Source organism: Nannobrachium achirus (genome assembly GCF_963921795.1).
Source record: "Nannobrachium achirus genome assembly, chromosome: 6".
Classification (NCBI taxonomy): domain Eukaryota; kingdom Metazoa; phylum Chordata; class Actinopteri; order Myctophiformes; family Myctophidae; genus Nannobrachium; species Nannobrachium achirus.
The window spans coordinates 63,795,216-63,823,107 of NC_137815.1; the positions used below are offsets into that span (position 1 = coordinate 63,795,216).

At 43.7% G+C, this 27,892-nt stretch overlaps 1 protein-coding gene across 1 annotated transcript; it reads left to right on the forward strand.

Moving 5' to 3' along the window:
• Positions 1–73: 73 nt before the first annotated feature.
• On the forward strand, positions 74–27,871 carry ttll3 (tubulin tyrosine ligase-like family, member 3; the record flags this gene model as incomplete). The annotated part of the gene is made up of 13 exons (XM_080728359.1): positions 74–116; positions 14,679–14,777; positions 16,445–16,500; positions 18,330–18,498; positions 19,862–19,917; positions 20,016–20,144; positions 20,979–21,093; positions 21,480–21,861; positions 22,368–22,516; positions 23,007–23,250; positions 24,829–25,088; positions 25,609–25,784; positions 27,371–27,871. 13 exons carry the CDS (start codon positions 74–76, stop codon positions 27,869–27,871), a joined length of 2,379 nt encoding a protein of 792 aa, XP_080584485.1.
• Positions 27,872–27,892: the final 21 nt, after the last annotated feature.

Below are 27,892 nucleotides of genomic sequence, written 5' to 3' on the forward strand. Positions count from 1 at the left end.
AGACTTTATTGGGCCTCTTGTCTCCGTCCCCTCACCCCACCCCCACGCTGCTGCTAGGAGTCTCACCAAAGCCATGTGGGAGGCCGACTCTCCTCCCCAGCGTGTCCAAGATGAGAGTAATGACTGATAATGATCAGTGTGATAATAACATAGTACAGTGAAAGAAAGACAGAAAGAGAGAGAGAGAGAGAGAGAGAGAGAGAGAGAGAGAGAGAGAGAGAAGGTCAAGAGCAAGTTTGTTTTCTTTATAAAGATTTGTCCTCAGAGTTACTACAGGGGGTCCTTCAAATCTTTGTGTGATAGAAACCTTGTTTCTCCTTTTTGAGCGGTGGTCACAACGCTCCTATACGTGGCCGTGTGTGTGGGTCTGTCTGTCTGTTTGTCTGTCTGTCTGTCTCCGGGTATGTAGCCTGCAGTAACCTTTTCTGACCACACATGTTAAGGGAGGGGCGCTGTTGTTCAGGATAGGCCAGGCATAGGCCAGGCACACTCACACACAAACACACACAGGGGGCACACACACACACACACACACACACACACACACACACACACACACACACACACACACACACACACACACACACACACAGGGGGCACACACACACACACACACACACACACACACACACACACACACACACACACACACACACACACACACACACACACACACACACACACACCACCGCTCAGTTCACCCGAGTGTGATTTTTTCTATTCACTTGAACCCCAACGTCCATATTCTGAGAACCTTAGCCAAAAATAGCAGATCTACAAGCTCACAACGCCTCGCAGCTATTTTCAGCAAAGAGGTTTGGTGTAGTAGGGGGAAAAAGAGCAGTACAGAAGTATTGACGCTTCACTGGGTTAAATATCTGAAAACACAAATTGACATGAATCCTAAATGACGATCGCGCTGTCAAACGATTAAACTATACTGTATATATAAAGGCTTTTATGCCTCTATTGATAGGACAGTAGACTGACAGGAAATGGGGGAGAGATAAGGTAAGGTAAACTTTATTGTCCACAAGGGAAATTTTGCTTGGGCTTTCACCCCTGCTGCAGCCACACATAAAACATCAATGACAAAGACATAATAGAAATACATACAGGGGGGACACAACATTACACAATGCACAAAAAGGTAGTTGATCTAATGTCACAATCAATGCAGTTTCAGAGCCTCGTTCAACATTTTAGTTGACGCTGGTGCAAAGGATTTTTTAAACCTAACATAGTTCCATGTAGGTTCATTATACCTTAGAGGGCAGGAGTACAAATTCTCCATGTAAAACATGGGTAGCATCGCTAACTATTTTTTGAGCCTGTCTTAGTGTGGTCTGCTCATAAATGGACTGCAGAGAGGGGAGCTGTCTTTCTCCTATGATCTTCCCTGCAGTCTGAACCAATCTGAGCAATTTGGACCTCAGTTGCACTGAGATGGGGAGTGACACGCTGTAAAGTTCATCCGGATCGGGAATCGAACCGGTGACGCCGCCAAGTATCCATGCCTATATGACAATGCCTAGTGGTATGCGCCTGGACCAGTAGGCACAGCGGGCGCCCCAGCCAAGTTTGTTTTCATTGTGTCTTCACAAAAATAGCCAAATGACTGTTATCCCAAGTGGACATTGTGGTGACCTGTCCCTGTCTTACTCTGTCTGTCCCAGCGCTTGCAGAGAGGACTGACGTCCCCCCTGGGGTCAATCCTGTGGCCACTGGACAAGTCTTTTTCCTTCCACTCCGGCGGGCTTCCCAGCATGCCTCCTGCCCACCCTCCATCTATATTGTGTGTGTGTGTGTGTCACAGTGGTGGGAAAAGTACTCATTATGCAGAATGTCCTATTTCAAGTTTTCAAATGTTTAAAACTCTTTTGAAAATAGCAGCTCAACAAGCTCACAATGCGTCTCATAGTGAGCTTGTAGATAGGCTATTTTCGAATGGCCGAAATGTATAGGGCTGAAGAGGGTAATGTATGTTTTGTAAATAATAATCAAAATCGACAAAGTAGTACTAGTAACTAAATCTTTCAAATAATTGTAGTGGAGTAAAATATACAAATGGAGTAAAGTAAAAGAATTGAAAATTGGAAATACCGGTACTCCAGCAAAGTAAGAAAACACCTCAAAACTGTACCCAAGTACAGTAACGTTAAATGTACTTGGTTACTTTAGTTTACACCACTGGTGTGTCATGAGGGGGCCATGCTTGCACATGCACTCCCAAGCATGCATGTAGCCTACATCTCCATACATAGTCCTGCCTGAGCCGCTGAGCGTCCACCGAGGCTCTTCATCCTACAGCCACCCTCTACAATACATTACCCTGATATCTTGTCTTATCTGCACCAACCCATATTTCTCAAGAGGTCTGACCTCGGTCTGCCATATTTGCCATCTGTAGCACCACCAGGGGCGTCACAAGGGGGGGGGGAGTGGGCCCAAGGCCCTAGTATGTTACACTTTAGCTATTGAAAAATAGCAGATCTACAAGCTTGTAGATCTGCTATTTTTTTAAAGTCGTGAAAATGTGCGCAAATCTTTGAATATCTTATAAGCAAACAGCTGTAATTCAAATTTTGCTTCTGGGGGGTTCCTGGAACAAACTGTTTAGAGATGGGGGTCCGTGGCCAAATACATATCATTTTGGGGGTCCTTCACGTGAAAAGGTTTGAGCACCACTGACATAGAAACATAGGTTTTTCAAAAAAAAAAAACCTTAGAAGGACTTGAAATATTCAAAGACAAAAATAGCAGATTTATTTGATAACAAAAAAAAAAAAATAGCAGATTTACAAGATCGCAGCGCGGCACTCGGTCGGTGCTGCGCTGTGAGCTTGTATATCTGCTATTTTTCAATAGTTAAAGCACATAATAATGCGTTCCCAGTCTAAATGGGTTAAACCCCCTCCCCCTATGAAGAACATTCATGGGGGGCCCCGCAGTGAATCCTTGTACCCAAGACCCAGGATTTGGTGTGACACCCCTGTGTAGCACTCTACTCTGGCATGCTCAGACCTATCATTCTCTGTTATCTCTTATACTACCTGGTGATTCTAACAAACTCTGTGTAGCGGTGGTAACTGTAGTCAAACAACGCTGGCATCATGCCAGCTACTACTACAAGGCTCGCTATTGGTCCAGAACGACCCGGGTGTTGTGTAGATTAACTTCAGTTAAGCGCTGGTCATGGGGTTTGGCATAAGTCTTCAGGAAACACAACTGAGTCGTATAAACGTGAAGATAAACACGATCAAGCTGACAGTTATAAGCTTCTGTGTTATCGCCACATCATGGCGACAATTTTTGTTGTGGGTCTTTTTCTCTGTCACTGGAGCAACCGCTTTTGTCACTAGGATGTGTGTTCTGGGGTGTTGCACTAAATTCTGGGCCCTGGGCTGGGTACAAAGATTCACTGTGGGCCCCCCATGAATGTTCTTCATAGGGGGAAGGGGGTTTAACCCTTTTAGACTGGGAACGCATTATTTTGTGCTTTAACTATTGAAAAATAGCAGATATACAAGCTCACAGCACGGCAGAGTGCCGCGCTGCGAACTTGTAGATCTGCTATTTTTGAAAAATCAAGAAAGTTGGTGCAAGTCTTTGAATATTTCAAATCCTTCTAAGTTTCTTTTTAAAAACCTATATGTTTCTTTGTCAGTGGTGCTCAGACTTTTTCATGTCAAGGACCCCCAAAATGAAAGTATAAAATCCACCTCGGGCCATAGTAACTTAGTCCCACTTCCCCCCTCCCTTGTGACACCCCTGGATGTGTCCAGGAGGACCACTGAGGGGTCCAGTTGGGAGATATAGAAGATACATTGTTTAAACACGTTTCAATTGTCAAATGTAACCACTTAAACCCTACATAGTGTGTGGCCCGGGGTCCCTCCGGATCTATACTTGGTTCCCCTCCTTTGTTCCCTCCACAAATCTCTTCACCGAAAACAAACTCACAATGCATCATGTGTGTTATGCGACACAATGTGAACTTGATTGGCTATATGTTTGGCTATGACACGCCCAGAATAGGGATGCCAGAGTTCATGTGGTTAAAGTACTGTTGTCCCAATTCAGTTTTGTCTAAATGTTTGTTGTAGGGTCTTGTTGTAGACGTAAGATATTTATTGTTGTATGGACAACAATAAACACCCTACAGTATGCAGGGGTTTTCAACAGGGGATCCGGGACCCCTAGGGGGTCCTCAGAGTTACCACTGGGGGTCCTCCAAATCTTTGAGTGATTTATAACCACTTGAACCCTAACGTCCATATTCTGAGAACTTTAGACAAAAATAGCAGATCTACAAGCTCACACAGCTTGTAGATCGGCTATTTTCGGCAAAGAGGTTTGGTGTAGAAGGGAAAAAGAGCAGACTAAGTACAGTGTGAGAGGTCAAGTTTATTAAGTAGTGATGGTTCAAGTGGTTAAATATTTTAAAACACAAATTGACATGAATCCAAAATACACTGATGATTGTGCTGCCAAACAATGAAATATGGATAAGGTTGTGGGGGTCCCCGCTTCATCTCTCTCTCTCTCAACTAAGGGGTCCTTGGCCTGAAAACGTTGAAGACCCCTGCCCTACAGTCAAGCCTAGAGAGTGTATTGCCTGTTGAACTTGCTGTCAGTGTATTAATTACATGTCTGCTGTGACTGTTCAGTTGGTACAACAGCCTGGGGGAGCGACGTGGAGCAGTCAGGATTCAAAACATCACTTTGAAACATCTGAACCTTCTCACCCCCTGAGTACAAACCAAGCCCAGAAGAGTCTGATTTGCATCTGCTGTCAAATTCAAGAATTACACAAGACACGCACTCAACTGCCATGCAAATGAAATGCAAATGATATTCAAATGATGAGCGATAAAGAAAGGGTTAGAAGTAAGACAAAAGAACCATCTAGAGCTTTTCTGTGTATGTTAAGATGACGTTCACAGTCACTCACTGTACTGTAAAATCCACAAATTGTCCTTTTTTAGGGATTGAGGGTCAGTTTTACTCAGAGTTAAATTAACACTGCGGATTATACTGTCTAGTATTTTTATTGCTGTTATACTGTTTTAACTAGTCTTTAAAAGAGTTACACTGACAGCCTGCAACTGCAATTTCACCACTGCTGTATAGTACTTTAAAGGGGAAGACCACCATTTTCAATATTGAACTACTACAGTATGTCATTAATATACCATAGGAGTTGTGTGTAAATAAATAAATAAAAAGTTCCCACTCTTCTGTGTTGCCTAGAACTGGAGGATTGATTTTGGGGTTTGTATTGTAAAGTACAACGGTGTGATGGCATCACGTTGTGATTTGCAATACAAACCCCAAAATCAATCCTCCAGTTCTAGGCAACACAGAAGAGGGGGAACTTTTTTTTTTTTTACTTCCACACACCTCTAAGGTATATTAATGACATACCGGTAGTTCAATATTGAAAATGGGTGGTCTTCCCCTTTAAGTGCATGTGACAGTAAAAAAAAAAGAAAAAAAAAGAAAGAAAAAAACATGAACCTATTGAACCTTGAACTTGATATTTGATAAGAGCAAAACTGGATTGCCATGCGGCAAAGATGCTGTGTCATAGCATTACATCATATCATAAGAGTTGCTCTATCAATGTTGCTTTACACACAGAGTGTGTGTGTGTGTGCGTGCGTGCGTGCGTGCGTGCGTGCGTGCGTGCGTGCGTGCGTGCATGTGTGTGACTGTGTGTACATACATTCTCTTGTGATTTTGACTCCACACTCTAAAGTGTTGGTCAGTGTTTTACCACAGCAGGGACAGCAGACCACTGGGGGAATGACAAACTACATTACATCACAATAGCAGAAGCAGTGTTGAAGACAATGGTTGTCTGTGAAGGGAAGGAGCCGAGGCGGGGCCTAGCGGGACAGAGGCTTCTCTCACTGGGCCGCAAGGCCGGCCACAGCAGCTGTCTCTCAACCAGGGACGTGCAGAGGATGTTAGAGAGGCAGGGGCCTGACCAGCGACATGCTGGGCCCCTAATTCATCCCGGGAAAAAGAGTTGGAGAGGCCCTCATTGCGCGCTAGAGAGATATAGTACTCAAAGATTTGCCATTTCAGATCATGACAAGTGACAAGCCAGTGGGCCAATTGCATGAGTTATATTTCGTCGTTGTCGGGTGGAAACCTTGTATGTCCAAAACCGTTTGTTTTGTATTTATCATTTTAAAAATGATTTAAACTAGTGAAAACAGCCGATCTACAAGCACACACCGCCTCGCACCGCGAGGCGTTGTGTGCTTGTAGATGTGCTGTTTTCACTATTTTTGTGCGACAGCCTTGTATGATGAAGCAGGGCTTTACTTTGCGGAAAAATCATCACATTTGAATCTTGGAGATACAAGGTTACTGCCCGACAGTAACGATTTACTTTGTTGGCCACCCAGTGCCCAAAATTGAACGAAGGCCGTCATTTTATTTTAATTTTTTTCCTAATGGCCGGCCTGGACCGGCCGGGAATGAACCGGCCGCTCGGGAGTTGTCCCGCTTTTCCCAATGGCCAGCACGTCCCTGATTTTCAGTACTTGATACCACACGAAACAAAGCATAAAAAAGGTCAATACTGTCTGGAGATGTGGCGTAACGGCATGGATTTCTACACAGAGAGGTCAATTATTTCAACATAAGATGATGCATTCAAGTTCAGGAGAGTTTGGACAAGGCGATTCTCTTGAATGCTGCCTTCAGGTATGGCATGGAAAGAGGGCATTTGCATTTCTTTCACCATAGTGAAAACTGCATTCATGGTCTGGAGAGGACACTTTTTAAAGATGGCTCGAGCCCCCTTTCATGTCTATGTGTGCATGTGCCTGGTCTCCCCCCCCCCCCCCTCTCTCTCTCTCTCTCTCTCTCTCTCTCTCTCTCTCTCTCTCTCTATCTCTCTCATCCACTTTCAGTTTCTCCCCCCTCTGGCTCTGGAACGCAGGGACAGAGGTGGAGTAGGAGGAGAACCCAGAGAGAGAGAGAGAGAGAGAGAGAGAGAGAGAGAGAGAGAGAGAGAGAGAGAGAGAGAGAGAGAGATGGTTCATACAGTCAGCCAAACAAAGGTACAATGGACAGATGCACCCCCACTTGGAAAAGATAGGGCGAGAGATAGTAGCATAGACAAATGTCGATGAACACAAGCGCATGCATGCATGGCGCGTGCACACAAACACAAATATAGTCCAGCCAGACGAAGCAGCTGTGCACTATGCGTTCGTCCACACTTCAACCCCTGAGGAGACATTCACACACAGTGCTGGCAACTACACATGCCACTGTGTGCCTCGATCCTGCCACAATGTTGTGCCAGTTAAGGGCTAGTAATGTCCAGTATAAACAGGGGTGTCGCACCAAATTCTGGGCCCTGGGTACAAGGATTCACTGCAGGCCCCCCATGAATGTTCTTCATATAGGGAGGAGGGGGTTTAACCCATTTAGACTGGGAACGCATTATTATGTATTATTTTGTGCTTCAACTATTGAAAAATAGCAGATATACAAGCAAGCTTGTAGATCTGCTATTTCTTTTAAATCGTGAACATTTGAATATATATCTTTGAATATTTCAAATCCTTCCAAGGTTTTTTTGAAAAACGTATGTTTCCCATCTCAAAATATTTAGTTTGAGGGACCCCCGAAAAGCAAAATTTTACTTTGTTCGCTTAAGAAATACATATATTCAAAGATTTGCACCCATTTTCATGACTTAAAAAATAGCAGATCTACAAGCTTGCAGTGCGGCACTGTGAGCTTGTATATCTGCTATTTTTCAATAGCTAAATAATTAAGGCCCCCTCCACCTTGGGCCCTGGTAACTCAGTCCCACTTTCCCTCCCCTTGTGACGCCCTTGGGTATAAATGAACATCTACTGTATTTACCCAACGCGCTGAGAGAGCGAGAGAGAGCGCCCTCTTCCTCAAACACCCATAAATGTTTACAGGCCACGGTGACAGGGAGGAGTGAATAAGCTCACCTCTGAGCTGAATTTCACATTAGAGAAGAGATAGCTATGTGTGACTGCTGAGGTCAAAGTAATTGCCTCGCAGACATGACAGCCCAGAGGAGCAAACCACCTGGGTAGCCTACTAACAGTCAAAGGACTCGGTCTAAGCATTTAAAAAACAACTCACTGTGGCGCTGTGCAAACAGCGGATGAGCATCATTGAGCGTGTATATCAGCTCCGAATCAACACAAAGCCCACCTGCCCTTCAGTTTACATGAGAACAAATACTGAACAAAAGCGATACGCCCATGCCTTGAGGGGCTGCTGCTGCCACAGTCACCTGTTCAGACTCACATTCACCTTTGGGCATTCAATGGGTCCACCTGTTATTAAAGCTTTCATAAGATGGCTGCTGGTTGCTGGTATTTTGAATTTGCCTACAGCAGGCAGACCTCAGAGGATGATTTACATGCCATGGTGGTTGCCCGTTAAAGCCAAGGGGTTTCAGCTCAAACATTTTACCTGCGTTGTATGAATCCACACATAATAAGGCCACACAGAAAAGAAATACATGTTAGAATTATTTCAATACGTTGTGTCTATTTTGGTGTGTTAAGTTATCATCAGGCTCAGAGCAGACTACCAGCACAGCTTGTTTAGTCCCTCCGACAGGGGTGTCGCACCAAATTCTGGGCCCTGGGTACAAGGATTCACTGCGGGCCCACACACAATTATTTCGTGCTTTAACTATTGAAAAATCGTGAACATTTGTGCAAATCTTTGAATATTTCAAATCCTTCTAAGGTTTTTTTGAAAAACTATGTTTCGATGTCAGTGGTGCTCAAACCTTTTCATGTGAAGGACCCCCAAAACATAATGTTCCAGGGACCTCCCAGAAGCAACATTTTGAGTTACAAATTAATGTTTGCTTAAAAATACATATTCAAAGATTTGCACACATTTTCATGACTTTTCAAAAATGGCAGATCTACAAGCTTGCAGTGAGTGCGGCACTCGGTGCTGCGCTGTGAGCTTATATCTGCTATTTTTCAATAGCTAAAGTATAAAATAATTAAGGCCCCTCCACCTTGGGCCCTAGTAACTCAGTCCCATTCGTCCCCCCCCCCCCCCCCCCCCCCCCCCTTGTGACGCCCCTGCCCTCTGATCCTGTGAAAAAAAGGAACAGTGTGCTTGGCCAGCTATGTGACTTGATTATAGCCTAACCACCTCTTCTGTCCCTGGTGAGATCCCTGGATGGGTGGCTGCACGGGCTTCAGGCCCCACAGTGGGTTGTCAGTTCCATATGACTGACATTCCACAGCAGGCCTATTGCATACACCCATTTAGGCCTGAACACATTATGACGCAATATTTTATGCTTTAAATATAAAAACTAGACCAGGTCAACCTGGTTGTGCCAGACCCCCTGTCTGTCATCATCATTTATGACATCATGCCTTTTGTAGGCATGTCATCATCATGTCATCATCATATATACCCTTTATATAGAAAACCCGGACAGACCGACATTTGCTTATGTAGGCCTACCCATTTCATGGGTCTGGCAAAAAAATAACAGATATACAAGCTCACTGCGAGCTTGTAGATCTGCTATTTTGTTTAAATCGTGAAAATTAGAATTTTGACCCGATTCTATAAGTGTCTTTTGAATCCTTCTAAGACTTTTTGAAAAACGTATGTTTATGTGTCAGCAATCTGGCTATAGCCATCGTCAAAGAAAAGGTCCTTTTCACTTAACTGGAACTCTAGTCTGTTCTTGAGAGACTACTATGTCAGTGGTTCTCAAACCTTTTCATGTGATATTTATTTGGCCACGGACCCCCATTTCAAAATATCTAGTTCCAGGGACCACCCAGAAGCAAAATTTGAGTTAGAAACGTTCGCTTTGAAAATACATATATTCAAAGATTTGCACACATTTTCACGACTTTTTCAAAAATAGCAGATCTACAAGCTCGCAGCGCGGCACTCGGTGCCGCGCTGTGAGCTTGTATATCTGCTATTTTTCAATAGTTAACATTCATGGGGGGCCCGCAGTGAATCCTTGTACCCAGGGCCCAGAATTTGGTGTGACGCCCATGGCAGGCCTATTGCTTAATGTATACTCTGTTGTAAGGCGGTGTCATGCACACAAATTGCCACTCTACGAGATCACATAGTCAGTGAACATTATCAGAATAAAGTCAAATCTGGGGGGGAAAATGTCCATACCAATACATTTCTTCACCAACGTGTTTTTAAAGTTGTCTAGAAACACATCTCACAAGATTTAAATTCAGTTTCCCCATAGGGGAATCTGTGACAGCTGCTGAGAGTTGGGGTAGGCTACTGGCCTACTATACAGGAAAGAAATACAAAAACAAATACGAGAAAATAAATAATCTGCTTTAAGTAGAATGTGATTGATTCTGAAAACCATTACAAGCATTTAAAACACTCCTTGGGCTAAAAAAAAACGGCCATAGCCACTTTTCCAGGTCATCAAAAGCATTTTTTTTGCCCAAGGAATGTTTTTTGTGCAAAACAAATGCTTGCAATGGATTCTGAATCATGAAAAAACCCTAGTTTGACCCCTCACATGCTACTTAAAGCATATTTATTTTTATTTTGTTGTTGTAGCCTATAGTTTTGATTGATTGAAGACTACATGGAAGTACAGTTCACTGGTAGTACACGGTCAACTAAAAGGAGATCCAAGAAAGCCTTAAAGGAATAGTTCACCCCCAAAATGACTTTTTTTCTATTGATTACTCAAGCTATGGAGTAATGGAGACAGTTCAATAATATTTTTTTGGTTTTCATCACATTCCTAAGACAACAATTTGATTACAATAAGGGTAAATTACTATAATCAATTTTTTTAATAAAATATTATTTAACTCAAGTCTCCATGAGGTGACTGAGTAATCAATAGAAAAAAAGTCATTTTGGGGGTGAACTAGTCCTTTAGTTTAAGGCTTATTTAAATTGAAAACCTTTTTTTTTTACTCATAATATAGTAAAGTTAATGGTGGGCCTACCTACCCCACCTTTCAGCAGCTGTCACAGATTCCCCTAGGGCATGGGTCTTCAACGTTTTCAGGCCAAGGACCCCTTATAGTTGAGAGAGAGATGAAGCAGGGACCCCCACAACCTGTACATAGATTCTATAGTTTCATTGTTTAACAGCACAATCATCAGTGTAAGTTGGATTCATGTCAATTTGTGTTTTCAGATATTTAACCACTTTAACAGTCAATACTAATAATAAACTTGACCTTTCACTCTGAACTTAGTCTGCTCTTTTTCCCCAAAAGCTCTTTGCCAAAAATAGAAGATCTACAAGCTCACAACGCCTAATTTCTCAGAATATGGACACTAGGGTTCAAGTGGTTATTAATAAACATTTGGAGGACCCCCTGTACTGTAGTATTACTCTGAGGACCCCCTAGGGGTCCCGGACCCCTGTTGAAGACCCTTGCCCTAGGGAAACTGAATTTTAATTATCCCCTGGCTGACAAGGCGTTGCGTCCGAGACGGCTGTGAGCTTGTAGATGCATGGGTTATTTCCAGCGCGCAACACCGTCGTAGCCGTAGGCCTACTTATGACGAAGCATAAAACCAGGCCTCCACTGTCCACAGATAGCCGGTAACCACGAGGCACGAGGGAGGGGATTCCCTCGTGCGTTTAAAGCCGTGTTATCATGTAATAACAATCTGTTAACATGTTGCATCGCTTAGGCCTATAGAATAACGTTATTATGACTCCATACATGTTCAACGGAAACACTGAAATAAATATGGTGGAAAGTCAACTCAGCTACTCAGGCGGTTGTAAAGTGCAGTAAAGTTTAATCTGCATTTGGCGCGCCGCGCGCCAGTACATTGGATTGTTTAAATGGGTATTGCCTGCCATCTAGTGGTCAATATATAAATGTTCTACATAAAATGCCTCCTCCAGACTCAGACACACACAGGCACACAGGCAGGCACGCACGCACGCACGCACGCACGCAAGCACGCACGCGCACACACACACACACACACACACACACGTCACACACACACACACACACACACACACACACACACACACACACACACACACACACACACACACACACACACACACACACACACTCATCTCTTAGATTTGTTTGTTTTTACATGGCTACATATGCAATACTAGCGTTCTTGGAACACGTGCAGTCGTGCACTAATCTCATCACTAGCTGTCTCATCATCGGTAATCTAATCTAAAAGCCTGGGTTTCCGAGGCTATCTGTAATCTCATCTCATGCATGCTACGGGCTGGCGCTGCTGACCTCCTTAGGACCTAGGCCGTGAGGAAGAAGAAGAAGAAGAAGAAGAAGAAGAAGAAGAAGAAGAAGAATGTTGCTATCAGGGGCGTCAATTGGGTATGGCAGCTGCCAAACCCTGGGCCAAGGGGGGGAAATAAAATGAGTTACTTTAAAATATAAATCCATGAATGTCCAATTGTCTATCTGTGCTCGCCCGCGCGCGTGCAAACCAGTCATGTTGCCATACCTTACCTTTTTCTGAACTGACGCCACTGGTTGCTATGGAAACAGGTAAACAGGTGACTGAGGTGACAGACTAATGGCTGATCTGTCGTGGCGCGCTCGTCTGGTCTGATGCAGCGACAGCGTGCCGTGCAGCCACTGCACTGAAGTTGACACATTTCTGGGTGAGTTCAGTTGTGGAAGCATTTTAGTTTATGTTTAGTTTAACGTTTAAGTCGGTAGCTTTTAAAGGTGTGTTTGAGGAGAAGTAGGCTGGCTATAAGTGTCAACCAAGCAGACTGAGCTATTTTATGTTTTCTTTGTTTTCTTACATGAGAAAGTTGCGATTTCTCGCACGTCACTTTTTTTTTTCAATCAGACATTAACATTATTATAAATAGGTCTATGTAAAAAACATAAAGTAAGGAACTGCTTTCAGTAGGCTACTGCATCTGATTGGCTATGCGAGGGGTTGTGTGCAGCACTGCGCAGCTCTTTAATTCTCAAGGGCATTCAAAGTTGGCTGTTAGTAACACTGTCCCGTCCAGGCCATCCATCAGGGTTGATGTAACGTCACAGGTTGACAAGCTGACAGTCTCCTCTCCTGCACACAGCAATTTGACCCCATTTAATCAATGTATTATATATATTACTGATTCATAAATATCTGAAAATGTATTTGGCTAGTCTACACTGAAAGATCACAACTAAAACCAGATTTTTTTGCAAAGCGATGTGACCATAGCCCATTGGCCCACATGCGGCCCTCACCTTCACTTAATGTGGCCCACATGTTAATATCTGAATACTGATATATTATTGATTTCAGCTGTTACAATTCCAAACATGCAAACATGACCCACTTTAATTACTTCAGTCTATAGTAGCTTAATGACTAGTACTAGTCTTTTTTTTATGTACAATGTATTTGTATTTAAGTTCATAAAGTTATACATAAGAACATGTAAATGCATTGGAAATTAAATACAAATTTAACTTTTCAGGATTCCAATAAAAAAATAGCTAAACATTATTCAGGATTTCAATTCAAAAATAGCCGATCTACAAGCTCAAAACGCCTCGCACTGGAACAGTTTTGAGCTTGTAGATTGGCTATTTTTGACTGCATATGCATTGTGGCCCTCTGGAGTGAGTGTGAAAATATAGTGGCCCTCTCCATCATCAAAGTTGCCCACTCATAGCCTATAGGCTACAGTTTTTCGGAGGAATAAAATATGTGACTATCACCCTCAGAGTTATTATTGATATTGATTGATTGATTGATTGATTGATTGATTGATTGATTGATTGATTGATTGATTGATAGATAGAATACTGGGGAAAGAAAATCACAGGAAAGTAGGCTACAGTTCAATACAAGGTCTACAAGAGGATTTTAAACCCAAGAAAGCCTATGGCTTTTTTCCATTGGGGTCCTTTGTACTTTGTTTGTATAGTCTTTGTGTTCATAAATTGGTCATATACATCAAGAATTCTGAATTAATCATGAGGTCACACTTACAAATTCCAGATGACCAAATGTTTGATGATGGAAAGGCCATCCATTAAAGTTTCATAGCCATGCTGTTTCGGGCCATCATGAGCTGAAGAGTTCAAGGCTTCAGTTACACTCTGTAGTTTTGTGAACACTTGTGGTATATTTATCTTATAAGCTCATTACATACTGTATAAATCCATGTGTGTGTCTGTTTGTATGTTGTGACATGTAGGCTACTACATTAACTAATTGTGTAAATAAATTGTGCACCTGTTATGCATCAATCTAAAATGGTGACTTTGATGCTGTGGTGTGGGTGGTGACTGGTGACTGATTTAAACATTGCATCGATTTGATCTATCCATGCATCCACAACAAGTGCAATTAGATTCACAACAAGTAGTTTGATTCAGGCCATGACTGCTTAAATCAGCCACCCCCCGCACCACAGTCACCATTAGAAAGCATCACTGAATTGGAGAGGGATTGGTCATGAACACAACATCCAATTGTCGTGACTCGTGAACATTTGCACACACTTTTGTACTTGGGCAGGCCAAGGAAGAACTGTCATGACATCTTTCAAATCGGCCTCATGATGGTGCTATGACAGGTCTGAACACACTTATCTAGTTTTTGTTGTGGTGACGTGATGATGATTTGTTGTATTCATCTGATCTTTTCTATTTCTCTAGAATTTGCCTCTGCTGGAGAGATGGGAAACCCATCTAAGGATGAGCACACCGTCAACCAAGTCCCCCAGAGTGTCAACAGAGAGAAAAGCGTACTATCAAGTAGCTATAGTTTATGTACATTACTACATTTTTATACTAGATACTAGCTATCATGTCTCAATTTTACTTATAGTTGTTTGGTACCTAATAGTTATAACTTCTCTCTATATTATCCTGTAGTTCTGTAGTAGCTAGCTATAGCTAACCTGGCCTACCAGGCTTTCTGGGGGAAAGCCTGGTGTTCGTTCACAACAGGCCGTTTGATTTCCGCCTAAAGAGCGGAAACCACTAGAAGAAGCGGTGTCGCTTTAATTTGGTTCCCTCCGTTTGTTTCCCCAATCCCTATTAAAATGCTTGAGTAGCTAGTGTAGTCTTGCCAGTCGCTAACAGTTTGACTAAAAGATGCATATACCAAACACATTTTTCAAAAGTAAAACTACTCCGCATCGAGGAGTTCATTAGGTAGGCCCTAAAAGTATGTCCTTGAGCGCAGGGGAATTATTTTGGGTTAAAACTGAATCCGGTTTGATCTTTCCGCCAAATTATAGTCCTTTGAGTACTACAACATGACGTGTTGTGGTTTCCGCTCCAGACCGGGTTACAAACCCGAAAAGTGAAGTGATCCCAGACTAAGCTATAGCTACTCTACAGTAATAAATGTGCTCGCTACTATAGAACTATAGAGAAACTATAGTAGTACAGAACTATTACTGTAGAGTAGCTATAGCTACTGTAGCTCAGGCGCGTAATCAGAGAATTAACAGCCCAGCTTCCAAAAGAATGTCGCTCAGCCAGTTCCTTGTCCATTGACTGGTAGGCGGCCAATTACTCACCTCGCACATAGAGATGTACATTTTTGCTATTGTTTTCATGGGGTGACAGGGGGGTTTGGGCTCTCAATGTCTCTGGCAGTGCTTTTGGTGTTACAGTTAAAGAACATGAGCTTGCATCATTTTGGACTCACCTTGATATCAAAGAAAGCAAGGGAGCTAAATGTGACACACTACTTTTGGATGTGTGCTCAGATGGCGCTTTCACCATTGTCCATTACCATTAGGCCTACTTCTTAAAAGCACTAATTACACTGCCCATGACAACATGCCCTGTTGAACGTCTCAAATGTGCACGCAGAAGTACGATGACAACCATTGGCTGGCATTTCGGCTGGCATTTCGCCTATATTGACTCTATTCCTGCATACGCCACTGAGCTAGCTACTACAGAACTACAGGCTAATAAAGAGAGAAGTAACTATTAGGTACCAATGTTTCTTGATATTACTATAGTTCCATGATAGCTAATAGCTAAAGTTTCAATTCATCAATGTTTCTCAAAGTGTGGTCCGGCGACCCTCAGGGGTCTTTGAGAGGTTTCCAGGGGGTCCCCAGCAAAATCTCTTAATATAGCATCAAAGTCAGTTTTACTACTACTATCAACAAGCTACCAATATGTCGCAAAACATTGTGGAATACTATATTGATTTTCTATAGTATAGATCTATGCCACCTATAGCAAATCTTTAGATTGATCACTAACATTTCTATTTTAGTTTTCTATCGATTTCCAAACATGTTATGAACAATATCATGTTGTTTTTCAAAATAGCCAGAGACAGTAATATAATTTAATTGAATCACCTCATTTACATTTTTGTATTTCTGTGAATGTAACAGCGTCAGCTACACCTCCTGAGAGCAAAATATGTCATAGCCTTTCCGGCCGTCCAGTTCTTAACCCAGAGAGGCTGAGAACAGCCAAGGCCCTGGTCGACAAAGCAGTGAAGGTAAGTGATCTGCATGTAGTAGCTTTTTTTCAGGCTTCCATGCATGGCACCAGTTTCAGCACATACTGTACATCAGGGGTTTTCAAAGTGGGTGACGGGGCACCCTGGGGTGCCATGACGGCAGTCCAGGGGTGCACTTGAAAAAATATTTAGTATCATTTTAAACTTGAAGGACAACGTTATTTTCAGTCAGTTCTAATCAAAATGGCTATTATCTCAACGTTTTCCTCGCAACATAATCACTAAAATATCGTCACTGTCGGGCAGAAACCTCGTATCTCCAAGTTTCAAATGTGTACGTCTTTTGTTAAAGCAAAGCCCTGCTTCATCATACAAGACTGTCGCACAAAACGAGTGAAAACAGCAGATCTACAAGCACACAACGCCTTGCGATGCAAGGCCTTGTGTGCTTGTAGATCTGCTGTTTTCACTAGTTTAGTACATTTTATAGATGTTAAATACAAAACGAACAGTTTTGGACATACCGGTACAAGGTTTCCACCCGACAACGACGATATGCTATAAATATAAGGTGCTGGGAGTGAAAATTATAATGTAGGGGTGCCTCAGATTAAAAAAAATCACACCCGTGTGAAGTGGAGCTGTGTGTGTGTGTGTGTGTGTGTGTGTGTGTGTGTGTGTGTGTGTGTGGATCATGTGTACCGATTTTTGTGACATTTGAAGAAAATATGTAGGAAAAGGAGCAAAAAGTGTGTTTTGGAGAAAATTCAAGATGGCGGAAAATCTATCTTGGCGCAAATGGGCGTGGCCTATATGGGGAGATGCGTTATGACCCAAGGAATCCAGGGAAAAAATATTTTTAATTTTCCGACCTACGGTTCAAGAGTTACAGGCCAAAACGTAAAGTGGGGTGTTATGGCGCCACCATGCGGCCAAATGACACAATTAATTTTTATTTAATCCTTGAAATCATTATGAACCTCCTCTCCAAGACTTGAAACTCTAGCCCCTATGGTTTGCGAGAGACAAATAATTGAATGTGAGTTTTTGCGATTCCCATTATAAGTCAATGGGGAAAAGTAATTCACTAATAAATTAATATCAATTAAACTATTGAACCTTTCTCTTAGCAAGTTACTAGCCCACGATTCCCGAGTAAGCCGGTCGATTTGACATATGGCGCGAGTGTGTGGTGGCAAAACTGTGGGACTAGTAGCGTGCCGAAGTTTAGGAAGTTCAGGCTACATACAGACACACAGACAGACCCACACAGCCACGTATAGGGAGCCTGTGTTTCACACAGCTCCAAAAGTATTTATGGGGTGCCCTGAGACAAAAAGGTTTGGGAACCCCTACTGTACAGGACAGAACCAGGAACCTTCCAAATCAACACAATCTCATCCCCCAATCGTCAAAGATGGCAGCCAGAGGAGTCATTTTCGGCGCCCGCCAGCACCCCTTAGTGTCTCTCTTTACATGCTGTGGTGCCCCTTCTGACTTCTATATAGATTCAACGCCTGCAGTACAGTAGTACAATAAACATGTCTTCATATTGATGCTGGAGTGATGGGAGAGTGGTTGCCTGGTTCCAGACCATAGACCCCGCCCACTCTCAGAGTGGACGGGGTCTCTGGTCTGGAGCTGAGTACATGAATCGGCAGTTTAGCAGCCAAAAACTGCGGCTGATCCAATGAGCACGGGGGGGTGGGGGTGGGTTTAACGAATATCCAATCCACGCAGCAGTTGAAACGATTCAAACGAAGTTCACACACACAGGCAGGCTGAGACAGGCACACACACGCGCGTGCAAGAAATGTGTTTTAAACCCCCATCGTTCTCTCTATTGCTTTCTCTCCCTCTCTCCCAAGATGCACATGATATTCTCCATCCAGGGCCCCTATCCTGTTGTCAGGGCAGCATTGCGGGCCAGAGGCTGGGTTGAGCGCCGCATGCTTCGCCCCAGCCAGCATACGCATCGTCGCCATGGAAATGAGAATAACGAAGGAAGCACCACTAACGCCAGTGATGATGATGACTGTGAGCTGGTCGAGTTAACACTTAGATTTCGTCGTTGTCGGGTGGAAACCTTGTACGTCCAAGACCGTTCGTGTTGTATTTATCATTTTAAAAATCACACCCGTGTGAAGTGGAGCTGTGTGTGTGTGTGTGTGTGTGTGTGTGTGTGTGTGTGTGTGTGTGTGTGTGTGTGTGTGTGTGTGTGTGGATCATGTGTACCGATTTTTGTGACATTTGAAGAAAATATGTAGGAAAAGGAGGAAAAAGGGTGTTTTGGAGAAAATTCAAGATGGCGGAAAATCTATCATGGCGCAAATGGGCGTGGCCTATATGGGGAGATGCGTCATGACCCAAGGAATCCAGGGAAAAAATATTTTTAATTTTCCGACCTACGGTTCAAGAGTTACAGGCCAAAACGTAAAGTGGGGTGTTATGGCGCCACCATGCGGCCAAATGACACAATTATTTTTTATTTAATCCTTGAAATCATTATGAACCTCCTCTCCAAGTCTTGAAACTCTAGCCCCTATGGTTTGCGAGAGACAAATAATTGAATGTGAGTTTTTGCGATTCCCATTATAAGTCAATGGGGAAAATTAATTCACTAATAAATTAATATCAATTAAACTATTGAACCTTTCTCTTAGCAAGTTACTAGCCCACGATTCCCGAGTAAGCCGGTCGATTTGACATATGGCGCGAGTGTGTGGTGGCTAAACTGTGGGACTAGTAGCGTGCCGAAGTTTAGGAAGTTCAGGCTACATACACACAGACACACAGACACACAGACAGACAGACAGACACACAGACCCACACAGCCACGTATAGGGAGCCTGTGCTTCACACAGCTCCAAAAATCACACTCGTGTGAACTGAGCGGTGGAGGCTGCGTGTGTGTGTGTGTGTGTGTGTGTGTGTGTGTGTGTGTGCGTGCGTGTGTGCGTGCATACGCGTGTGTGTGTGTGTGTATGTGTGTGTGTGTGTGTGTGTGTGAATGTGAGTCTGAACAACAGCGCCCCTCCCTTAACATGTGTGGTCAGAAAAGGTACTGCAGGCTACATACAGACACGGACGGACGGAAGGACGGACGGACGGACGGACGGACGCATACATACATACATACCCACACACACGGCCACGTATAGGAGACGGTGTGACCACCGCTCACAAATGAACTAAACTAGTGAAAATAGTTTTCACTACTTTTGTGCAACAGCCTTGTATGATGATGAAGCTGGGCTTTACTTGGTGAAAAAGCTTACAAATTTGAAACTTGGAATACGAGGTGTCTGCCCGACAACGACGATTTGCCGTTACAATCAATGTGGATATTTCACCCATCTGTCTAACCTTTCCGTTCCTTATCTGTACTCACTCTCCGCAGACAATATGGAAGATGTAGAGAAAGAGGCTGATTCCGGCGGAATGTATGACATAATGGTAACATTTCTGAACATCCAGGCTTGTGTTCTTTGCTGTTCTATCTAATTTATTCCATCAAGATAATAAGCTTTTCTGCCCCTCTTGTCTTTTCCCAGTCCCGCATGGTGCGAAATGAAACAGTGTATTTCTATTGGACAAATCGCAGAGATGCCATCGACAACCGCATGTTACACAAGGAGCAAATTACAAACCACTTTGCAAAAGCAGGCAGCTTCACCACTAAGGTATCATTACAAGTAGGACATCATCATTACTGTGCCTGCAGGAAGGGGGTTGTAATTGCTCCTGTGTGTGTGTGTAATCTCTGTATCTCTTTTTGAACAAAATAACTTGAGAAATGTAGACTGGATTTTGATTAAACTTGGTGGGAATGAGTAGTAGGCTGCCTTGTAAAGATGATACATTTTTGGGTCAAAAGGCTATAGAGTAAAGATACTTGTTTAGAAGAATGGCTAAATGTATTCTCTAATGTAATATCTGGAGAAGAATAAATAACGAGCTGGTCAATGTCACAATCAAGTAGGGATGGGACGATAAGCGATCATATCGTTTATCGTGATAAAAAACACTCACGATAATCGTATCGTGGAGATTTGATTTATCGTGATATTGTCCTCCATCATGCACTGGGATCAATTCACCTTTTATTTGCCGAGCTGCATATCCGGTACCACTTAAACCCTCTATAATTGGTAAAAGGTAATATACGTACTAGATACAGTCTTTTTTCACTCTCTATCAAATGTCTTTAGCCGATCTACAAGCTCACAACGCCTCGCAACGCGACGCGTTGTGAGCTTGTAGATCTGCTATTTTTTGGTAAATGTTTCTGCCCCAGGATAATGGATTTTGATCATCGCGATAATATCGTAAATCGTGATTTCTTTTGTCACAGTAATCGTGATATGAAATTTTCATATCGTCCCATCCCTACAATCAAGGCTCAGGAACGGAGAGAGTTCATGATGTGGACAGCCTTCGTACCATTCAGGAGAATTTATTTGAAGTTTGATATTCCTTAATATCCCTTGATCCGTTGCCCTCTCTTTCCCTCCCAGGTGGGGTTATGTGTGAACCTAAGGAACCTGTCCTGGTTTGACTCAGCCGACCCAGAAACCTTTTTCCCACGTTGCTACAGACTTGGAGCGGAGGATGATAAACATGCTTTCATTGGTGAGAACTTTCTCATCCACCATACTTCCTCGTTTTTTCAACCAATCACCCCACCCCGCTTGAGATTCCACTGGCAAGTCTCTATAAGTCTGATAAGATTATGAAACATTTGAAGTCTACTAGATTTTTTTTTTTTTTGTTTTGTTTAATGCTTTATTTCAGATAGGTGTGTGTTTCAGTTTAGAGACTATAAGGGCAGAGATAGATGAGGGACATGCAAGACAAGCCTGGGGTCAGGTTCAAACACAGGTCCTTGTAGGTACCGGTACATAATAGTCTGATCATGTACTCTGCTAAATGCCTAAACTAAACTCTGATCTTGCACTTGTAAGTCACCCTGGTTAATACCTGCTAAATTCCAATTGTAACTGTATGTCACTTTGTAGAGGATTTCAGAAGGACAGCCTGCACCAGTATTTTGCAGTGCGTTGTGGAGAGATCGCAAAGCCAAGGTGGTATCAAGGATCAGTTAACTCAGAGTAAGAATCTCTGTTTCAAGTCATTGCTCACTGAGAGCAATTATTGTCTCACTATACTGTACCTCCATGGATTTGACATTTTGTTCCTCCACCTTATAAAAGATAAGAAGAAACAAAGGCGAGACACACCTTTGGTTCCCTCCAAAACCATTGACAGTGCACTGAAGGTTTGCCGGGACTTCCTTGACAGTCTGGAGCACAACGACATCGACATGAGCCTGGAAGCATCACAAGCACTTACACCGGAGCAGTGGTCTGAGTTGATCAAAAACTACTACCTTGCCGTTCAGTAAGCACTGTGTGTGTGTGTGTGTGTGTGTGTGTGTGTGTGTGTGTGTGTGTGTGTGTGTGTGTGTGTGTGTGTGTGTGTGTGTGTGTGTGTGTGTGTGTGCGTGCCTGCGTGAGTGTTTGTGTTCTCCTCAGTAGGGCTGTCACGATTACATTTTACATGACGATTAATTGTCACTCAAATAATTGCGATTAATGATTTCATTGTGTATTTGTCATTGACAATTACATTTCTGTTTGGAAATAGCCGATCTACAATCATCGCAACGCGTTGTGAGCTTGTAGATCTGCTATACTTTTTGAAAGTGTTTGTAACTATATTAACATTTCTCAACATGGAACCGATTATGGCGATTATGCAAAATAAGTGCGATTACCTCAAATAAGTAGACGATTAGACGATTATGTAATAATTGTGACAGCCCTACTCCTCAGTCATTCTTTCTTTCTTTCTTTCTTTCTTTCTTTCTTTCTTTATTTCTTTCTTTCTTTCTCTTACTATTCTAGTGATGGGGTGGAGATTGAGGACAGTGTTCACTTTGTGAACCGCTGCCAGGCGATGCTGTCCAGGCTGCGGGACGTCAGCCCACAGCTGGACACCGATGGCATCCACAACATCTGGATCATCAAACCTGGAGCCAAGTCCAGGGGCAGAGGTACAAAGGACGAGAAGAACAGGATAAATAGATCATGGGTCTTCAACAGGGGGTCCTCAGAGTTACTACAGGGGGGCCGCCAAATCTTTGTGCGCCTATTCTGAGTGGAACATTAGCCAAAAATAGCAGATCTACAAGCTTACAAGGCCTCGCGCTGCAAGGCCTTGTAAGCTTGTGAGGCATGTATCGGCAAAGAGGTGTGTAGGGGGAAAAGAAGAGCATTTGACGGTTCAAACGGTTAAATGTTTTGAGAATACACACTACTCCAACATGATGACAGTGCTGTCAAACAAGTCTAAGCTGTCTAAGAAATCTATGAACGTTTTTGATCTGCAACACAATTTTATACAATATGTTGTGGGGGTCCCTGCTTCATTTCTCTCTCAGCTAAGGGGTCCTTGGCCTGAAAACGTTGAAGACCTCTGAAATAGATTATAAGTCAACCAACCAAACTGAGCCTGACCGAGCTAAAGCTCTCCTTGCTCTCTAGGCATCGTGTGCGCCAAACGTTTGGATGAGATCCTCCAGGTGGTGGAGGGCGACCCAACCCTGATCAAGGACAGCAAATGGGTGGTGCAGAAGTACCTAGAGCGCCCCCTGCTGGTCCACGACACCAAGTTTGACGTGCGCCAATGGTTCCTGGTCACAGACTGGAACCCTCTGACCATCTGGCTCTATAGGAAGTGCTACCTCCGCTTCTGCACGCAGCCGTACTCTCTAGATACACTGGACAGGTGAGACAGCAACAATAAGGTACAACAACCGAAACTAGACTGCGCTCTGTCGAGGTGACAACTTGCGCCTTGTGCACTCATGGCCATGTATGGCCTACTTGTGGCCGGAATCAGACGGCCCGGAAACAGACAGACGGAAACAGACAGCAACGGTCAAGGTCAAGGTATTACAGGATTTTAAATGTAAACCCTTTTCAAAATACGAGGTGACAGTGGCTCAGGAGGTAGAGTGGTCTCCTATTATTGGGAAGGTTACTTGGTAGATCCCGAGCTGGCATCATGTTGCTCCCCATTAGCTGCTACTTTGGTGACAGCTAATGGGGATCCGAATGAATAAAGAATGTTGAAGTGTTCCTGAGCAAGACTGAACCAACTGACGAGCAGGCTGCATGGCTGCCCAGCGCCGCCGCTACTATGACGCGCATGACACGCTGTGAGTCAGGCATCACGTTGCCAAAAGGCACCAAAAAATGAGAGAGAAAAGAAAAAAGAGCCAAGCCGATCCATTTGATCTGGGGGCGGGGCCGCAGCGCAGTCCACAACGCACTCTGAGTCTGCACTCACTCACTCACAGAGTCACAGACACTCACCCAGTGGAGATCCAATGGTCATAGTCTGATCTGATCTGATACATTGCAAGTAAGAATCAAACATTTTTCCACCTCATGTGAATTAACTTATCCCTTCCCAGCTCTACTACTATGGAATATCAACTTGGCCGAGCAGTTTACCCCGCGTTGTCGCGCGCGCGGGGGGGGGGGGGGGGGGGGGGGGGCACCCAACAGCCAGTTGCGAGTCAGGCACCACAAGGGCTTGTGGCGCCCCTGTGGCTGCCTCTGCTGTTAGTGTGTGTGTGAATGTGTGTTGATATGTGATATGTGGGCATATATCGTAAGGCATGCATCATAAATCCAATCCAAGATGCAGTTGTTATGGAAACATCATATTGAGTGACCAGTGGTCCAGTGTTATGCTTGGTCAAAATGTTAAGTACCTCAATTAAATGCTAACCCCATGTACAACGGGAACCACCCAAGCCCCCTTGCTGTGTGAACAAATCTAATGAGCTGTAAGGAGTGACCACATGGATATAGGACCCATTTATCCCAATATCCTCACCCTCATTTAGACAGCTATGACAGTGGCCCTGATTAGATGGCATTCTAATACAGAACTTACTGTATAGAACGAATAATATGCACTTTTGTCAGTTTATGAATTCCTGCCATGGCACTGCCCATTTAAATAAAAGTCACACCCAGTGTGAAATGAGCGGTGCCTTTTGTGAGTTAATTTCATTGAGCGTCCCACAAAGTTTGGCCAATGCGGGACGGGCGGTACATATACAGACATACATTCATACAGACAGAACCAGATGTAGGAGCGGTTAGGACCGCTCAAAAATGAGTTGAGGATGTTAAAACTTGTAAAAAGTGATGAAAGTATCTTATTATATTGTATAATCCCTCATCCATTGCTCCAATCGTAACTCTCCTTCTTGTCCTTGTTACTACTCTGTTCCATTCTCTTTGACTCTCTGGTCTGTACCTCTTTTGTCTGCTCCCTCCATTCCACCAGCTCTGTCCACCTGTGTAACAACTCAATTCAGAAGCACCTGCAACCCTCCCGACTACGCCATCCAGATGTGCCTGCTGACAACATGTGGTCCTGTGACCAGTTCAGGGCCTTTCTGTCCAGCCAGGGCAGAGAAGCTCATTGGGGGGACATAGTGGTCCCAGGAATGAAGATGGCTGTAATCCATGCAATGCAGACGGCACAAGACCTGGTGGAGTCACGCAAAAACACCTTTGAACTCTACGGCGCTGACTTCATTTTAGGTAAAATGGGATGGTGGATTCAGCTGTCAGCTGCAAGTTTAGAGGCAGAGTGAAGCCACTTTCCAATTCCAAGAAGATCTCAAAACGTTACATTTCAAAATATTTTCCATCTTTTGAAATATATATATTATTTTTTGTAGGAAAATAAATGGGATTTTACTCATAAACACACATAAAAATTGGTCCGTGCTAGGTCTGTCACAATTATTACATAATTGTCTAATACAATTATTTGAGGCGATGCGACGCGTTGTGAGCTTGTAGATCGGCTATTTCCACTAGCAATGTTCTTTTTTCAGTATAAAATTGTCAAATATGTCAGTAATTTCTTTGTATATTTAAGTTATGTGTCATGATTGCCATGTGTAACTTCAAAGCCTAAAAGCCAAACAGAAATGTAATTGTCAACGACAAAAACACAATTAAATCGTTAATCGCAATTATTTGGGTGACAATTAATCGTCATGTAAAATGTCATGATCATGACTGCCCTATCTGTTTTTTCCTTCTGATATTTTAGGCCGTGACATGTGCCCGTGGCTGATAGAGATAAATGCCAGTCCCACCATGGCCCCCTCCACCACAGTGACAGCTCGTCTGTGTGCTGCTGTGCAGGAGGACACACTGAGGGTTGTCCTGGACCGCAGGCAAGACAGGACAGCAAATACCGGCGAGTTTCAGCTCATATACAAGCAGGTAAGGAGGAGCTGGCCTGTTCCTATGATCAGTAAAGGTTGTCACAGGTAGTCTATCCCTCCTTCCATGATGACAACCAGGCCAATGATCCAGTGGCCAAGAGTGATCTTCCTCCTGGCCCACTCTTCAGACTCCACCTCCTCTACCAACGCTTAATACATTTGGCAAATGCACTCTGTGCACCATAGATGTTAGTGGTGGTATATAGATAGATGCACTTTATTTTGGATTGTTGGCAGATGCTAAATTATATTATTTAGATAGATGCTAGATTGGTGGTCTAATTCCTATATTAGTTACTTTGTAATGCATGACACTTAAGGCCACTTTTAACCGCACAGATTCGGCGACGATTCGGCGGCGGAAAGCGTCTGTTGCCGAACGGGAGCTCATCGTCAGGTTTTCGGCAGCGGGTCGGGAACCTTATCGACCGAAAACTGGAAAACTGGACTTGCTCAGTTTTGTTCAGTCGCCCCTCGCCGTCGGTAAGATTGAGGGAGTTGTAGAATAGTTTACTACTGCTCCAAAACCAAGCCAAAACAAGCCAGAGACATTTTCCCGTCGCATATTTTTACTAAATACCATATTCTCAATCTCAACTCTCAATTCCTATTCCAATCGGATCCAAAGCAAAGCTAGTAGTAGGCTAGTAATAGTCCATCAAGTGCCCGTGTTGTTGTTTTCTTTTTTTCCCTCCTCTGCACGGAGAACAGAGCTGCCTCCGGCCGGGTTAGGGTTGCCAGATTCTGTGAGTGAAATACGCGACCAGGTCTATGAAAATAAGCCCAAAAGCGCGACCAGTTTCACCTCTGAACTCTATTACATTAGTTATTTTATAAAATAATGTTGAAAGCAAGGCCAAATAAGCAACTACACTTCAGAAACAAGCCCAAACAAAAGCAACCCACATCTAGCAACATTATAGGAAAACAGGATCAACGTTGCTTATAAGGAGCAGACCTGGCACCACTGCCATACAGTAACTACAGTCGGCGTCGTCTGAAAAAAATAAAATAAAAAATAAGTGCTTAGTTTTTTGCAGTTCTTTGCAGTCTGTGTACAGTCAGAAGGAGTCTCCTGTAGGCTGTTTGGTGTGTAGACACCTTTACTGAGCATCTACGTTAATGCATAAATTGTAACATCTTTAGTTCTTTTTGTAACATTGTATGTCTACAGTATGATTATTGCGACCGCCAGGTCGCATATTATGAAAAGCTCCACCGGCTGTCCGTCAGTCTGTCCGTCACATCACGCTACGCCACGTCACATCACACTTTTGCCCCACTCTTATCTCCGACACCGTTGCCCATATCCATGCCAAACTTTGCAGTTTGCAGACTTTGCTCACACACTCCTTGGCTGGCACACCACAACCTCTGCCCCTGATTTCTCACATGCCCCTCTTCTAGCGCCAACATGAGGTTGCCGACCTCACAGTCGCTTATCTTCTGATTAGGGAGTCTTACTGGTATATCCTTGGTAATATTTGAGGTTATGTGTTCAGGTTATGTGTTTCTTGCCATTAAGTATTATTTCATTAAAATGTGCACTCTTTCATTCACCCACTCTATTCCTGTGTTATCCAGGCAGCAGTGGAAGTGCCACATTACGTGGGAATCAGCCTAAATGTTGAGGGCTCCCAAATCCCACATCCTGCTCATCGTCCAAAACCCTCCCATTGGCCTGCACTTCCTGCCCTGAGACGGGGCCCTTCCAAGGTCAAGGCGGAGCCTTGGATCGAAAAAACAAGGTCTTTCGAGATTGTAAGGCTTCAGCTGATGCCCATGGGCAAGATCAACAGCTTCCACCTGCCCATCGGTGCCCAGGCACAGTCACTGGACTGCTGGAGGAGGCCTCAGGTATTGAAACATCGGTCAGGGACAGTTTGCCATCTCACCCCAGGAAGGCAACAAGGTCTCTTTTTACCTTTGAGGATGATAGAGCCGTTCCATGATCCAGACAAGGAGTCGCCTCCCGCCAGGAGCTCCACGGCCAGAGTATCACACCCTATGATCAGTTTCAGAAACCTCCCGCGGCATCAGAGCTTCCATCAGAGACAGATTAAGAGCCACCTGCCACCTGGGTAGTGTAATCAACACCACAGATAT